This window comes from Colius striatus, chromosome 5 (genome assembly GCF_028858725.1).
Source record: "Colius striatus isolate bColStr4 chromosome 5, bColStr4.1.hap1, whole genome shotgun sequence".
In the NCBI taxonomy this organism is placed as follows: Eukaryota; Metazoa; Chordata; class Aves; order Coliiformes; family Coliidae; genus Colius; species Colius striatus.
This window is the reverse complement of record NC_084763.1, coordinates 29,196,087-29,214,430: the sequence shown is the minus strand read 5'-3', so window position 1 is coordinate 29,214,430 and position 18,344 is coordinate 29,196,087. Positions and strand designations below refer to the sequence as shown.

General features: G+C 35.7%; 1 protein-coding gene across 1 annotated transcript in view; it reads right to left on the bottom strand.

Moving 5' to 3' along the window:
* Positions 1-18,344, bottom strand: part of DGKB (diacylglycerol kinase beta) — a 324,193-nt gene that overhangs the window by 151,553 nt on the left and 154,296 nt on the right. Inside the window, exon 20 of the mRNA XM_061996392.1 lies at positions 273-337. Within this exon, the coding sequence (XP_061852376.1) occupies positions 273-337 (65 nt within the window). The remainder of the gene's footprint in view (positions 1-272; positions 338-18,344) is intronic.

Genomic DNA, 18,344 nt, shown 5'->3' with positions numbered 1-18,344 from the left:
ATACCACAATGCATCATCTTGTCCATGCTAGTCTTACAAGTCAAACATTTTGCATGTGAGAACAGTTTATTTATAATGCTATTCATTTCAGTTAAAAAAATAAAACAGTTACACTACAAGCAGCCTGGGAGCATATACTTAATATAAAATGCATTTCCTCTCCTTTTTAAGAATCAATATTTTAAACTATGTGCAAAATTTAACCCCTCACAGAACATACACCCTTAATAATGGAAATAATATTTTTTAAAAAAATATTTTTAGATCCTTACCTACTGTTGAATTTCTCTGGATGTTTTTCTCTCATGATATGGAATCTGTGGGCAATTGAAGCATCCTAACAGGAAAAAGAAAATTGTAAGTCTATCATGACAGGAAAATTGCAAAACACAGGACTGAAATGGTAGTCAAGATTTATCATTTGTAAGGTGTTTTGTGAACCATCATTTTCAACAAGAGCAATACTCTTATCACTTAGAAAGCTTACAAGTATGCTGTTCCAAGAATAGGATACCTCTGAACCTAAAAATTTATTACACTTGTTACAATCTCCATTACTCCTTTTTATCAACCAGACAAGGTAGTTCTGTTTACCGAAAATGTCTTCAACTTCTACAAGCAAATATCATCCAGATCTGGTGAAGAGTTACAGGAAGACCATTCATAGAATCTTTTCTTGTAGGATTAGTAAATGAAGTCTATGAAATCTACTCCTTTAGTAAAGGTGTTAGATTCAGAAGAGTTGCTTTATATGCATATAGCTTGATATTTGCATAAGGCCATTCAATAGCTTTCTCAAAAATTTGGTAGAAAATGGGAATAAATGCCAGGAGACACTCCATTTGCTAAATAAATGTCAGGGTGTGAAACCATGTGGGAGGGGAAAATGGATTTATTAAATGGAATATATTTTATCAAAATATTTTAAAAGGTAGTAAATGATGACAACACCTTTAAATAACACGCATGTGAAATGAAACAGCTGTATGAAATACTTTCACGTGCATAACATTTTATAAAGAATCAAACCATTGTGGTGGTAGTTACTGAAAACAGAATTGTTTGGAACTGATGTGTAACTATGAAAAAAATCAGTTTTCACAGTATTTTTGTACCTCCTTTTCAGCTATGAAAATAATATTTTCCTCATTCCAGATCATGTAATATCTATTCCACATACTAATTCAATATTACAAACTAGGAACGAAGAATGTAAAATTTCTTTCATTTTTAAAGTATGTATTAAATGAGGTGTGAGATTATCAAATTTACCAACTTGTCAGGTATGTAGGAAAGAATAAACAGAGAGAAATCCATTTGGATAATGTTTTCACAATAGTTTTTAAATGCTTCATATATAAGAATAAAAATAGGAGAAGAGTTAGTTCAGTTAGTAGGAATTTTAAATGAATTCCAGTTTCCATGTAAATAGAGTTTGACAAAAACTGCAAATAAAACTGTTGCTATAATCAACTATCTTATATATAAAAAAACCCCATTATTTAACAACTTAAAAGATTATGGAAAAATAAAAATTAAGAATTTGAGAGAAGTATTAAATTTAGTATGAAGTCTATATCCAGCAACATTTTTGAGAATTTTGAAAAATTGATAATTAGAGTTTGGGGGGAAAAACCCCCAAATTACTTAGATTTTATATTATTGCTTAAAATGCTTAAAATTAATGCTTAAAATTTCGCATTATTCTTGATTCCAAACATGATTAAAATGTTTTGTTTAAAATGAGTTTTATTTAAACCAATCAACATTAACATAAAAAAACAAGTAAGAAAGTCTTTAGTGCAGATATATAGGTATCTACTGAGAGCAAACATGAACACAACACTTTATATCTAAAATAGCTTTCTATTTACTAGAATCTTCAACTGGGCATGCTCTAGAGAACAGACTGGACCAACTTTCAAGGTTTGGCCTACTAACACATGGTTACCTTGAAAGTAAATATATAGGCTTTAATACTATGTCAAAGATAAAATTATCCATATGGATTGATAAAATCTAAAGAAAGTTTTAAGAATTTGAATTAAAAAGTAATATTTATAATATTTTACACACACTCTGCCTCCTTAAGGATGTAGCATGGTATAGAATTCATAGAAAAAATAAATCAAATCAAACAAAATCTGTGTCATCACTAAATACATTGACTACACTGAAAAAATCACTTTCCTCATCTTGTTATGTAGTTTCCAAAGTGATACACAATTTGCAACTTTACATACATCACATATTTATTTATTTCTATTATCTTTAAGAAAGGAATTGTTATTTAACATTTTACTGTTCTAGAAGGAAATGAAAGCAAAAAAATCTGTAGAGAATGGAATGGTATTAGTCATTATTGTTCTGTTCTGTCATCCAAACTATCATTTGAAACTTTCAGTATTCTACTCTCGAGCTGCATTCATCATTACTTCAAATTTCTTTTTATGTGTAATTTCTAAAGGCAAATATCCACAAGAATTCAGGTGATCCCACAGTTCTTGGAAACATAAAATAAAGCTGACAGTAAACCCTGAGACATCATACTTCTAAACAAAGCCTGCCAGCCAAACTGGCATTCATACTTTATCCCACATTAGATATGTCAACATTAGGAAAGTATATTAGCCAGTTCTACGTGAAAAAGAAAAAGATTTGTGTTGAAGTTAACTGTTAATTTTCTACATAGTGAAGCAAAAGACAGACCCAGAAAAAAAAGAATAAAGGAATAGTAGCATATTTGACAGAATATAAGAAACACTAATCAAGGACTAACTCTAATGAATGAAATGAAAAGGCTAATGTGCTTACTCATGCATAACAAAAGCAAGGCACAAACAAGCTAGGGATCAATGACCACTGCAGATGGCAAACAGGCAGTTGTTTCCATGCAAGGTTGATTTGATCAAAATGTTCCCCTGCCTGAACACTTTCTGACCCCAAAATGGATCAACTAACTTAATGAGCTGAGAAGTAAAAAAGTAATACACAAAGCTGATTTTGACAGGTGCAATGCAAGACAACTACATGTCATGTCAGATTGAATTCACAGAAGAATTTTTGAAAGACTATTTTTATTAATGGGGGCTGTAAACCAGAGTAGTAACTACACACGGATAAGCTTGAAAGTACATGAGGTGCTAAGGCTTTCTTTGGTTGATAATGCCAAACTACACTTTTGAACTCTTAATTGAAACTAATGTACAGAGTCCTCAGCTCAAGAGGGACAGGGAAGTGCTGGAGAGAGTCCAGCACAGGGCCACAAAGGTGATTAGGGGAATGGAACATCTTTCATATGAGGAAAGGCTGTGGGAACTGGGGCTGTTTAGTCTAGAGAAGAGGAGATTGAGGGGAGATCTTATTAACATCTATAAATATCTAGAGGGTGGGTGTCAGGAGGTTGGGACATCCCTTTTTGCTATAGTAGCTAGTAACGGGACAAGGGGTAATGGGATGAAGCTGGAACACAGAAAGTTCCACTTAAATATAAGAAAAAACTATTTCACTGTGAAGATGAGGGAGCCCTGGCACAGGCTGTCCAGAGGGGTTGTGGAGGCTCCTTCCTTGGAGGTCTTCAAGACCCACCTGGACATGTTCCTATGCGACCTGATCTAGGTGAACCTGCTTCTGCAGGGGGGTTGGACTGGATGATCTCTAAGTTCCATTTCAACTGCTGCCATTCTATGACTCTATGACTTCCGGATAAAGAGAGCAGAGGGTACTTCATTGTGAGCTCTTCATTGTGAGCTTTTTGTGTTGTTAAACATAAAAAAGTTTCATTTAAATATAAAAAACCCCTATTTTACTGTGAGGTGATGGAGCCCTGGCACAGGCTTTCCAGGGAGGTTGTGGAGTCTCCTTCTCTAAAGGTTTTCCAAATCCACTTGGATGCATTCCTGTATGACCTAATCTGAGTAGACATGCTTTGGCAGAGGGGCTGGACTAGATGATCTCTAAAGGTCCCTTCCAATCCCTACCATTCTACGATTGTATGAGTCTATCAATATTTAAGTTGTATTCTACTGTTCTGAAACACTTAATTTCTATGATATACAATATTTTTAGTCATTTACATTTCATACGTAACATATGACAGCCTAGAAATGCATAATTTGTCTGAACTTTCATTTCATGTTATCACCGTTCTGATCTGAAAAACTTACTACAATTTATTCTGTTTTATATGCCTCTCATTCACACAGTTTCCACTCACTACCATTGCATTTTCAGAGTTGGGATGAAGGAATGGGTGTTTGAAGTACAGAAAACAGTTTATCCTAGTTTAAATTCTACAAAACTGTAAACAGACTCTTAAAAAAATATATCTCTAGTCTCCTAAACATTCAATGTGGACATACATATAATAAACATGTAGACACTTAGACATATATATTTGAATCTGTTCAGAGTTTGAAGTACCTGGACTATCCTTCTTATATCTCACTCAGGTTTGTTTTAAATCTTGACAGTGAAGATAAGATAGAGAACAGACAGAGCATATCTGAATCTACTCCTAGGAAATGGAAAAAATATTTTAATTGAACTAGGACATTTCTCAAAGTGACCTGCCAAGAAGAAAAGAAGCTTAAGTTGCTACACCTCTTTAATACCTGATGATTGACTTAGACACATATATATTCATCTTTTTAATGGGTATTAGCATTACCGGAAAGCAATCTGAAGCAGTCTTTTCAGATGAGTAACCTTATACATTGTGAATAACCTTATGGAAAGATTAATGCATTTAATATATGTCTATCTACAAGATTGCTGTGATTAAAATTTCCACTAAATAAAATGTTTTATGCTAGTGAACAAACAAATGACCAATGTGCATCTTCTTTGGATATAAATGCTCTTATCTTTTCTAAGATGCTTCTTTAATTAAGGAATAATGGATTCACAAGGCTAGGAAGCTTAAGGGATAACTCAGCAACCTGTAATCTTTGGATCAGGATGCAAATCTAACCAGAACAACCAGTTAGCTCACATCAGCTATTAATGTTGAACAGTAGAGATGTACAAAAAATATAATTGAAAATAGATTAAGAAAAGTTTACTGTAATGGCTTCAGACTAAAAATTATTTTTTAGATAATTATCCCTATGATCATGCATTCCATCCTCTTAATATACACAGAAAAAGTAAAAGCCATAAGTAAAAGCCATATTTAATATTTCCACACTATAGTAATCAACAGTCTCAAATAAGAAAATAATATGGCTAGTACTGAAACATTCAATGACCAAGTTAGAAAAAGGTACTTAAGAAACTTCAAGTCCTGACTTGTTTAAATCAAGCCATTGTTGCATACTTGAGTCCCAAGCATTTTTGATTAAATTACTTGCATTAATCTGAGAGACAAAGTAAGAGATCTTAAAAAAGCCCATTATTAATACTATAGTCAACTTAGTTTCCACTAATATTCTCAGCCAGTATATCTGGGAAAATAATAGCTTGAGAAGGTCAGAGCAAGAGATTTCAAGCTCTTTTTGATATAGCTTTACTAAAGCATAATGATAATTCACTTTCAGAAAAAAATCGTGAGGAAAAAAAATCCGTTCCTTCTTTTCCAAGAAAAACACAAAAATTGTCAAGATTCTGCTATTCATTTTTGCCAGTCTTCTAACAGTCATGTTTAAATACATTTCAGCTGTACATGTATTAGTAAGTCAAGTGACTGTATTTAAATATTCATTTAAATAGGTAATATCTCTAAATCCAAGATGAAACATCAGTAACCACAGTATTTATATGTTTTATACGTGGCAAAAGACCAGAAGACGGTATATCTGAAAATTCTAACAAAATACAGGCATTTAAATGTAAGCATATTTTCTCTTCATTTGAAGACAGATCTTGGTTGAGTTTCTGATATGATATATATACATAATATGTTACTAGAAATGTTTTGCACAGACACATAGTGGAATTCATTTTGTAGAAAAAAAACCAATGTGCCTATGTGTAACCCTATAACACATGTACATATACACAAACTGACTCACCAGAATTTACTATCAGACAGTTCATACGTGGTGACCACAGGTCCCAGCTGTGTAGACACCAGTCCTGTAAGACAAGGTAGTACCTCAAGGACTTTCTTTGAGGAGCTATTTTTGGTTTTTAGAAATGGATATTATTTTTCTATGTATTTATCAATATTTTTATCTATATTTTCAAGTTAGTAATCAAATTCAAGAGTCATCAAAGAAGACTGGGAGACAAGGCAGTTAGGTTATTACCAGCCTAGATAACTAAAACAAATGGTGTCCTATGACTCAATACAGTCTTTAAGGTGAGCTCTGCTAAGGATACACTGTGTTAACAAGCACATTTTCCTATCTTTATATTTGGTCACTCTAAACTTCCTATACCTAGAGAAGAGTTCTTCTAGATGCATTCTAAGTGTTTATGTGGTCACTAAAAAGTGAAGAAGAAAAGTGATCACATGGCAATTAGCTAACAGTCATATTGTCAATGTATTAAATATCTTGTATATTAAAAAGATCTCTGTAGTAAATCTTTAGTAGCATTTCTGATAACTGCTGATGGAGAACGATGTTGAAATTGTCCCAAATCATTCTGCACAATAAGTTTGACTATAACAGAATCAAGGACACAGTTAAAATTGAAAGTCAGTGTAACCAATGCATTGCAATGCAACAAAATTCGCTGTTGCTTCTGCTATTCTTCAGAAACAAAGAGCAATGGTTCACAGACATCTTCAGCAAAAAGGCTAGAAACAAAGTTTACATCTATCTGGCTTGAAATGAATGCTTAGCTTTTCATGCCCAGCACCTTTTGCAGTTCTGAGGAGAAAAAAGTGAGCAATCATCCCCCCAAAATCAATTACTAAGCATTTTTTGTGAAATACTAATTATTGCCACTACATAAAAAACATAAAGAAAAAGGAATATTTTAATGAAAGAATGATTGCTTGTGCACTGTCTTGAAAAATTACACTCCATTTAACTATAGTTTTCAAATGGCCTCCTTATAAATAACTGAAAACACCTAAAAACCCACAAGTCTCTTTGGGTATTTTAATTTTGAGCTTTGATTAAATTGGCTTTTAATGCAATATTCTCAAGGGCTGGGAGAGAACATGGTCAAGACAGCTGAACTAGTCAAAGGGATATTCCATACCATAACACGTCAGACCTAGTATGTAAACTGAGGGGAGTTTCCCAGGAAGGGCAGATCACTGCTCAGAGACTGCTTGGGCATTGGTTAGTGGGTGGCAAGCAATTGCATTGTGCATTATTTTATTTATTGGGCTTTATCTCTATCTCTCTTCTGTTATTTTCTTCTTCATTGCATTTACTATTATCATAGAATCACAGAATGGTAGGGGTTGGAAAGGAACTTTAGAGATCATCTAGTCCAGCCCCCCTGCAGAAGCAGGTTCACCTAGATCAGGTCGTATAGGAACATGTCCAGGCGGGTCTTGAAGACCTCCAAGGAAGGAGACTCCACAACCCCTCTGGACAGCCTGTGCCACTGCTCCCTCATCTTCACAGTGAAATAGTTTTTTCTTATATTTAAGTGGAACTTTCTGTGTTCCAGCTTCATCCCATTACCCCTTGTCCCGTTACTAGCTACTTTAGAAAAAAGGGATGTCCCAACCCACTCATTAGATATTTATAAATGTTAATAAGACCTCCCCTCAATCTCCTCTTCTCCAGACTAAACAGCCCCAGTTCCCACAGCCTTTCCTCATATGAAAGATGTTCCATTCCCCTAATCACCTTTGTGGCCCTGTGCTGGACTCTCTCCAGCACTTCCCTGTCCCTCTTGAGCTGAGGAGCCCAGAACTGGACACGGGACTCCAGATGAGGCCTCACCAGGGCAAAGGAGAGGGGGAGCAGAACCTCCCTTGACCTGCTGGACACATTCTTCTTGATGCATCCCAGAATGCCATTGGCCTTCTTGGCCACGAGGGCACATTGCTGGCTCGTGGTTAGTTTATTATCAATCAGGTAGATGACATCCGCTGCTCTCCCCTCATCTAGCCAGCCAGTTATGCACTCATAGAACGATATCAGGTTATGGTCAAACAGGATTTCCCCTTGGTGAAGCCATGTTGGCTTCCCCTGATAACCATCTTATCCTTCATATGTTTAGTGATAACATTCAGGATGAGTTGCTCCATCACTTTTCCAGGGATGGAGGTGAGGCTGACCAAACTGTAGTTTCCTGAGTCGTCCTTCTTGCCCTTTTTGAAGACTAGTGTGACATTGGCCTTTCTCCAGTCCTCAGGTATTTTGCCTGTCTTCCATGATTGTTCAAAAATGATGGAGAGCGGCTTAGCAATCACATCAGCCAGCTCCCTCAGCACTCTAGGATGCATCTCATCAGGACCCATTGACTTATGAGCCTTAAACTTGGACAACAAGTCTTTAACCTCTTTCTCTTTCACCCAGGGCAAGTCCTCTGCTGTCCTGGCCATCGTGTTATCCTTGCTGGACTGGGCTTCCCGAGGGTCAGTCTTGGCCATAAAGACTGAAGCAAAGAAGACATTCAGGCCTTTTCTGCATCCTCAGACACCAGAGCATCCTCAGTGTTTAGCAGCGGGCCCATATTCCCCCTCATCTTCCTTCTGCTGCTGATGTACTTGAAAAATGCCTTATTACTGTCCTTAACATCCCTGGCTAAATTTAATTCTTGAAGGGCTCTAGCCTTCCTAGTTGCACCCCTGCATGCCCTGGCAATGTTCCTATACTCCTCCCAAGAAGCCAGCCCCTCTTTCCACCTCTCACAGATGAGAGGCTTTCTGCCTGAGTTGTCCCAGCAGATCCTTGCTCATCCATGGAGGCCTCCTCCTACCTCCTTTTCCGCCTTTCTTGTGCATTGGGACAGTGATCCTGGGCTTGGAGGAAGTAGTGTTTGAAGACTGACCAGCTCTCATTGGCACTTCTGTCATCTAGAATCATATCTCATGAGATCCGTCCAAGTAGATCTTTGAAGAGGCCAAAGTCGGCTCTCCTGAAATCCAGGGTCACGGTCCTGCTTTGTGTTCTGCCCCTTCCACACAGGATCTTGAACTCTACCATCTCATGTTCACTGCAGCCGAGGTTGCCTCCAACCTTCACATCCCCAACCAAGCCCTCTCTATTCGTCAGCACCATGTCCAGCAGCACATCCCTCCTTGTTGGTTCCTCAATCATCTGCAACAGGAAGTTGTCGTCAACAATCTGTAGGAACCTCCTGGACTGTGTGTGCTTGGCTGTGTGGCTATCCCAGCAAATATCAGGGTGGTTGAAGTCCCCCATGAGGACCAGGGACTGTAATGGTGAGGCAGCTCTCAGCTGTTCGTAGAAGGCCTCATCTACATCCTCCTCCTGATCAGGTGGCCTGTAGAAAACTCCTACAACAATATCACCTGCCTTGCCCTGCCCATTAATTTTTACCCATAAACACTCTACCCGTTCTTTATCCCCACCCAGGCACAGTTCAGTACACATTAATTGCTCCCTCACATAGAGAGCAACTCCACCTCCATGCCTTGTCAGTCTGTCTTTCCTGAACAATACATATTATTATTATTTTCTTTCAGTTAGTGTTGTAATTCTTGTAACTGTTCTTATCTTAACACAGGAGTCTTACTTTTTTTTCCCTCAATTCCCCTTCCCATCATCCTGGAGCTGGGGAGGAGTGAGAGAGCACCCTCATAGTGCTTAGTTGCTGGATGTGGTTAAACCACAACAATGGTCAACAGTAAGAATAAAACTTTTTTGAAAAGTTAATCTAAAAGGCATGTTTCTGATCTAAATTGTCTGTTGGGAATCTTTTTTATTAATCATACAAGAAGCTGAGTACATCTGCATTCTTAACTTTATGAATCTATGCCTGAAATGCAACAGTTTGAGCAATCCTCTGAAAAATATTCGCTCAGGTTCAAGCCAAATCTTCCATCACTACCCATTTCATATGCTCATTTGCTTGATAAGGATCAAATGATAAATGTTCACCTGATTCTCCTTAGCAACTTCCCATAACTTGTTAGTCAAAGCCTTGGCAACAGTGTCTTACAATTTTAATACATATTTATGTTATTCATTTGTTTCCATAACAGATGTTTATTTTTATGAGTATGCAAACTACTGAAACATCTCTCATTGATTTACACTCTGAAAGAATATTTTTCTCTTAATTGAAAAAGGTCACTGTTTTCCTCATTCATTATGTTTTTAATTTGAAATTTAAATTTTTGCATTACAGTTTTATTTATTATTTTCCTTATTGGGTAAATATTAATTTATAAAAAAACCCAACATATTCATAAATTAGGGCTAGATGTTAAGATTATTTAGCTACAGAGTTTCTCTCTTCATTGATTCACAATAAACTTAGGACCTCACTCACATATTTTATATAACCTCTTTGCCCTTTCTTAAAGGCCTAAAAGCAACTTTCTGGACTTTTGTTCAGTATCTGCATTTATTCCCGTGTTGTAACAACCAAAATAGTTTCTGAATACTTGTATTTTACTTTTTTTGGTTTTGTCTTCACCTGTGTTATTCCGAACTAAGTAGACATACTGCTGTTTGACATGGGCTTTCTTCATTTCCATATAATGCAAACTTTCATGTTAAAGTGTTTTCCATTTATGTCAACCTTCCTCCATGGTAAAATTTCAGCATTGCCCTTTTCGTCTTTTCTAATTGGATCATCATTGACATCTTTTGTCTTCACCATCTCTTCCATCTGACCTATGGTAAGTAAGCCAAACTTATGGGTTTTTCAGTCCTCAAAACAAGACTGTTCACTTGTAGGTTCCACACTATTTGATAAGCATCTCTACCACTACCACTAACTCTCTCCCTATCAGCATTTTCTCTAAGAATCTTCTTGCAGAATTTTTCTTGTTGACATAATTTTCAAAGATGCCCTTCAGTTGGCTTTTTTCTGTCCTTCATTTTTTTCCCTGAGCTCATAAATTCACTACAACTCATCTGCCCTACAGGAGGAGAACTGCCAGTACCACAGGCCTGCATATTCCAAGTGAGTATCTCCACTGATAAAGCAGTAATGAGTTCAGAGAGTGTGTAGATGACTAAGATATTTGTTCACTGTATTCAGCATAACAGTTATGTCTAAAACACGACCCTCTTCCGACTTACTCCTTCTACCATCTCCAAATCTACCTGGGTCATAAGGCTAGACAGTCAGATGTGAAACTCACAATTATCAACAACGTACTGGTCTAGAGGCCTTTGGTTTTTTTTGGGATTTCCCTCCTCCCTGAAAATACTACTCAATTGATACTGCTTGTATGACTTCTACACTAATTTTCTCCCTTGCTTTTACTGCTTAGTTTTTTTCTTCATCTACTTTACTTCTGTAGTCTGCTATTCAAACACTTGTTGCAAAATGTCTGCAATGGCAGAGCAAGCTCTGTTTTCCCTCATGGAATTTAGGAGTACTTTGGCTCAAATGTGATTGGTCTAGATGCACAGTTAACTCAAGCTCAGGGGGTTTTTTGTTTCTTTGTTTTTTGAGTTTTGGCTTTCCACAATTTTGTTATCAGTCCTTCATTTAGTCTTAATCTCACATACATCATCAATTTCTTGTTACATGAGCAACTGAAGTCCATGGAAGTGCCATGACTGAGTGCAAACTCATTAGCCCCCAGTTTGAGTTGGTGATGGTTGAAAAGATTTTTTTGTCCTGTGGCCTTCAGTTCTTGCCATCATTTGATGATATGTCTTGGTTTGCAGTCCTGGCAAAGTGTATAAGCTTTCCAGTTCCCACATGGACTTCTAGGCAGCTTCCTTGGAAGGTCACATCCTTGTACCAGTAAGCACTTGGAATCCCGTTCACACATGAAGGGTCTGTCAAAGTATGACATAGCTGTAGGAAGCCAACAACAGCACATGAAAAGTGTACCTGTAAGCCCTGGGTAATGCTGCATTAGTAGGGTAAGAATGAGAGATATCCTATTCTTCATGCTTTTAAGCATATCAAATATTTGTACAGCCTTTGAGGGCTTCCAGGTTTTGAAGCAGGAGAGCCTAATGGAAGTACCTACACACGGCTTGTTTCTCTCTGCTGCTCACAGATAATATAAACGAGCCAGATTGCCTTATAGCAAGCTGAGGATGCAGGGAAAATAGTAGAAGAGTTTTATATCAAACTGAGACAAATAACTGGCCAACTGAGAAGCCTCCAAGAATTATGAGTTATATTCACACGAGTTACTCTTGCCAAGCCTACCCTCACCACAGTGGTTTCTCTGAGTACCTAAAAGGGTACTGCAGAAATAAGATGAAATTAAACTGTTCATAAAAGTATGATACTGAACAGATTAGATCCTAGCAGATCACCTTGATCACACTCTGATTTTACTGCTATTTTTACTCAAATGTGCAACTTTAAAGGTGACTGCATATCAGTCTTCATACACAGTGTAAGTGGTCATACTGGAGTGCAAAATCCAGTCACAAACTACATGGAAATGACCAATATTTCCAAGAAAAATACAGGCTTAATATTCTCTGAAATATGCCTGCTATCCCAAACACTCAATATGATTAGCTCATATAAACAATGTTTTATATTAATTGTACTCAAGTGAAATAAAGCTTAGGCTCTGCAGTAATGCCTATCTGAAATATTAAGTAGACTAAAAAATTAAACTACATGCATCTTACTAAGTATTTAAGAGCTGAAAAATAAGTGTTTTTGTTGACTTTCACATGCCATAGATTCAAGGTTGCAGAAGACTAGCAACAAAGTATACAGAACTGTATGATGAATGGAACTGAGAAACTCCTTAAATTCTCTAGCAAAAGAAATTTCTCCTCCCAAGTACACACTTGCATAACTTTTTTTGCCTAACCATCTGGACAGGCTCAGTGCGTCATGGCTGTTTAGCAACTTACGGTTTTCATGATAGCTTTAAATATATTATACGAGTATCCTATTCTCAGCCTCAAACTGCTTGGGAAGATTATATATCTGCCTAGGTCCTTGCCTAAGTCCTACTTACTTAGGTTTTCTAACATTTATGAGGTTTTCCAGAGGTTAAGTTAAATATCGGGGTATAATTCCTTAAATTAATTCTGTAGTTTCAGAGTTACTCCCTAAATGATCAAACTAAGGTTGGAGCAAGTTGTAGTGTGGAGGAAGGAACAAGTAGAGGGAGAAAATAAATTCCTCAGTTTCTTTTTTCTCAGAAGATAGTACCCCTTAAAATAATGCTCTTGGTTTTAAATAAGCCACAGAATATGGAAGCACATATTTGCAAAAGAGGTATTCTAATTATGCAGAAACAGCAAACCATACTTTTATTTGCATGTATATCAGAGTTTTAACACATGATTAGAGAGCTTTGTCATTTTGAAAATCTGCTGAAATGGTGATTTTAGGTCCTGTAGATCAATTCAGGAGACAGCAAAAGCACATGGTCAAAGTTAAGTCCATAACATTTCATTACAAACAACTTGAATGGGACAGATTCTCTCCACTCCATGCTGGAGAGTTATGCTACAGTTATATTTTACAGATTGAGAACCACATTGGTTTTTAATAACTCAATTTGCCTCATGAGACAGAAGTTCTAAGTCAGTCTTTCATCTGAATGAAAGCATAGTCAAATCGCCCTTCAACTTTTTACCTTAAAACACAACAAAGCAGTAGGCTGAAAGCTGATTTCTACAAATTTGCAAATCAAAGAGCACCTGTTTGTAAAGTGCTGCTTTGCTCGGCTACTTAAATCATGTAATCAATCCTAAATGACAAGTTAGTATTCCCAAATTTGCTGCACAGTAAGCAGATACTTGCCTTGCCAATATTTGTAATAAGTAATCCTTCTAATTATAGCTAAGACAAATGTAGTTAATATTAACTTTTACTCAAACATAAATATCACTTCCATACGACATTATTAAGAGTAATGACGTTTTAATGCTTGTAACTATTTTGTCTAATACTAGCATTAATAAGCACGACAATTAGTTAATTTGTACTTTTACTACTGTTTTAGTTTTGATAATGAACAAACAAAACCTACAAAAATTTATGTAATTTAAATATCAATGCAAAAGAAACATTTCCAAACTTATGGAAAAGTTGGCAACCAGTATTTAATCTTCTTTTTAATTTCAGTTATGTAGATAGTATTCAAAGCCATCTCCTATACAGATGCATGAAATATATTATTTAGACAAAGCTTTAGACAACTTCAAACATAATAGACATTTCTTTCTGATTAAATGAAAGGTGCAGTTCAAACTGACATGGCTTTATAAAGAAATTAATCCATGTCAACATTCCCCAAAGGGGCATTTCATAATAGCCTTTGTTTATACATTATCTGTGACAAAAACATGGTTTCTGGAATATGAAGCAATTTTTGCTCTTAGTTTTCTTTTAGTAAAAATACTTAAACTGTTCAAAACTACTAAAGTATCATCTACAGCAATTTCAGTGTTATTGTACAAATTGTAAATTATGCTTCCTGAATTATGGATGAAATTTTTAGAAGGTTTCTGTTTTTATAGTCTTTTAAAAGGACAATGAAACCTAAAAAAACCCAAGATTACAATTTCAGCATTTAAAATCTACACAAAGTAATTCAAACAAATGTTATGACATTTAAGATAATGAAACCCTTCATTTATGCCAATGTGTCCTACTTCACATATAAGGAGTCAAAACAGATGTCCAAATACTGTAATGCCAGAAGAAAGTTAGGGCATATCTTGATTAATACTCTCAAAGCAGTCCATGGTGTCTCTTTAAAACTGGCATGTGTTACTTCAAAACATCTATTCAAAATCCATTCTAGGAAACACAGCTAGACAAAGTGTTCCCAAGACAAAAGGAAAACAATAAAGCTCTGTATAACCCTTTTAGCAATGTAAGCTGCATATTATTGACAGACCATTCATTGAAATCAACAAATGATTAATTGCAAATTTGTTGCTAAATTGACCACGAAAAAGACAAGCTTCAGGGTACTGTTAAAGAGGAAAAACTTATGTTAAAAATGATTGGAGACTTTTTGTAGTGAATTAATTCCAATCAATACTCTTGTTGACTACACAGTGGAATAATGACTTCCTTAAATAGTGTATGTAGTCATTATTGTAGACATTCAAATTAATATTTAACTTAATGTCTTGATTTTTTTTTCTCCTTTTGAAACAGCATTTTTCTAATTTCATCTTTAAGAACTGCAGTCTACTGTCAACTGCAACATAAACCAGATTTTTGTAATGTCTAATACTAATCATCATGGGAGATACAATATACAAGTAAGGAAAATTTCTAATACAAAACTAATCATCTTTGTTTAGACTATTTACACTAAAGTGTTCTTTTTAGTTGCTGTTTGCATGGATGAAATATTAGATGCCTTTAAGTATATCTACCTTCCAAACTTCTAACAAGTATACAATCGTTCCATTTTGTGCAAAAATGTGATTTTAGATTTTCCTGATGTGCCATTTTCTATTGTAGATGCAGTCATATAAGCAAAAGTTAAGATTTTATTAATAATGATAACTTCAAATCCTATGAAGGTCAATGTACTATTGTAAAACAGAGAGCTCTGTTGGGTTTGGGTTTTTGGGTTTTTTTGGCAATGGTATTTTGAAAAGTACTTTGTTTCTTGCGTTTGACCAAGAGTCTGGTTCTCAAATTTTTGTTCAAGAGAAAAAGTTCCCATTAATTTACAAACACTGCTATTGACAAAGAAATCATTTAATGATTTAAATATATATCACTAAGGCCTGATTTACGGCATTGACTATGAATGGATTGATAAAGGTGTTTAAGAGTCTCAGTAATGAAGACTTTTTCAGGAAGCAAGTTTCTTGTTACTATGGTGTAGGCCAAACTGCAGAGCTGTGCTATTCTTATTCGTTTACATTTTTTCATTGTAATTTTACTGAAACATTTGTTAGAAGAATCTATTAGTTAGCTTATATTATTTCTTGTGGGTTGTGTTTTTTTGGGGAGGTAAAAAAGAGGTTTTTTCCAGGCATGAGAAAACTCTTTCTTCTACTTCACATCTACTCTTGAAACATATATTAAAAAATTACATATCTACTAAGGAAACAAATTTGAAAAGATTCAGGTTTCTCTTGCAGCAAATGATAAATTTACCTCAAAAGCACCATAAGACAACCTAAGGGCACAGCTCAGAGATGAAAATCAAGCCATTGACAAATTAATAACAGTTTTTATATGTCTACACAGGATAAATTTTGTCCTCAAGATTTCTGCTTTAAAGATCTCAGAAATTTCATCTTCCTTGACAAATTTGAATTACAAATAGCATCCATAATACCTAGCTTTCAGATGTTATGCCAAGTGTATAAACCAAACACCAGAAATACACTCAAAGCTCTATATTACCAGATACTTCAAAGCTTGCCTCGGAACCCAGTATGTTTTATAAGCCAAATATATCTAGCCATAGCACTATGTCCTCTTCACCGAAGTCTTCAGCATAGTTCCTTGATGCTGGAACCTAGTAGCTTCATTTGATGGCTTTCAGGTTTTTTACTGGAAAAAACACAAAACAATCTCACCACCTATCCTCTCTTTCTCACTTAGGATCATATAGACCCCTTCATCTTTGCTGTGAATTCTATACCAAAGAATTTTAGCCTACAGAATTGTTTATCTTATGGAAGTTAATCTGTATGTTTGATCATTTTTCTTGCCTTTCATTTAATCTTCTTCCATCCTGATAAAATTTCTGAAATGAGGCACACCTCAGGCATAATAGTAATCACTATTTTTTTTGTTATTTTCATAATAAAAGAATGGTGGTGGTGCTGCCGTAACCTCTTATACACAAAGCTAGAGACTTAAAGAGTCATCCAAGAAAGAGAAGATTCAGTTTTAGGAATATGCTGAGGTATTTATGGATGAAACTCAAATTTTCACTGTCTCAGTGGAGCATATAATCACAGGTAGGTAATTTCCCTTATTTTTACAGGAAAAGTCATACTCTTATGAAGAATGGATAAAAGATTCACTGAGAAGGAACACAGCAGAAACGATGAGAGGAAGAAGGCAGACAGGACTGCACATATACATAGTGCAGGTACATGCAAGGAACAAAGCAGATTGATACTGTGTATTAATGATGAAATAACTAATTCAGAAAGTCCTTCTCATGTTATGGTCCATTTTATGTGGACTACTTTTATAGTAAACTGAAAAAGAATTTAAATGTAAAGTAGCAATAGCACCTTGAGTCTTTACTTGTTCTTGTTCTTCAGAGATGTTTTCCCTAAGTTTCAAGCCTGTAATTAATCTTCCTCATTTACTGGAATGTAATAGCTTCAATAGAAATTTACTTCAGATAAAAGCTTAGCAAGACAGTTACTAGGACCATTAAAATAGAATAGGACAGAAAAGAATAATTCAGTTGGAGGAGACCTACAACGATCATCTAGTCCAACTACTGACCAATTCAGGGTTGACCAAAAGTTAAGGCACAGTATTACAGGTATTGTCCAAATATCTCTTAAATATTGACAAGCTTGGGACATCAATCACTGCTCTAGGAAGCCTGTGCCAGGGTTTGACCAGCCTGTCATTAAAGAAATGCTTCCTAATGGCCAGTTTCACCCTTCCTTGATGCAGCTTTTAACCATTCTCATAAGCTTTGTGACTGGGAGAAGAGCTCAGTACCTTTCTCTCCCTTCCCTTCCTCAGAAAGCTGTGGAAAGCAATTAGGTCATCCAAAAGCCGCTTTTTCTCCAAACTAGACAAGTCCTTAGCCGCTCCTTACAGGACATGCCTTTCAGCCCTTTATTAGCTTTGTTGCCTGCCTGTCAGTTTATTCAAGTACCTTAAAATTGTGAAGCTACACACAATACTAAAGGTGACTCTGCATCAATGCTAAAAAACAAGTCTGCAGTTTGCTGGGTATTTCCTCACACCCTTCTTTGGAATTTGCTTCCCTTATTTTTTAGGGCTTTGTTTTGTTGGGTTTTTTCATTTTGTTTTGTTTTTTAAAGCAGAAGACTATTGTATACTATATGTACAAACCAGTGCTAAGGCTTCTGTATTCAGCATTCTCATTCTGTACAATTCTACTTTTCTAAAATACCATGGCCATAGGTAGTAAAGTTCTTCATGGATACTGTCTCTGTCAGTTAAATAGTATTAATCACAACAAATCCAGGTTGTTGGTTTTAACAAACCTGTGTTGTCAAAGAGCAGCAATTCTTTTCCCTGCAAACTGTAAGAGAAACTAATAATGTGTTCTCAAAATATTAATACAAAACACAACAAAATGTTGTTTTAACTAAGAAATGAGAAATTATAGGATAGGACTGTGTAATCAAAAGTGCTAATGTTCTATCTAGTTT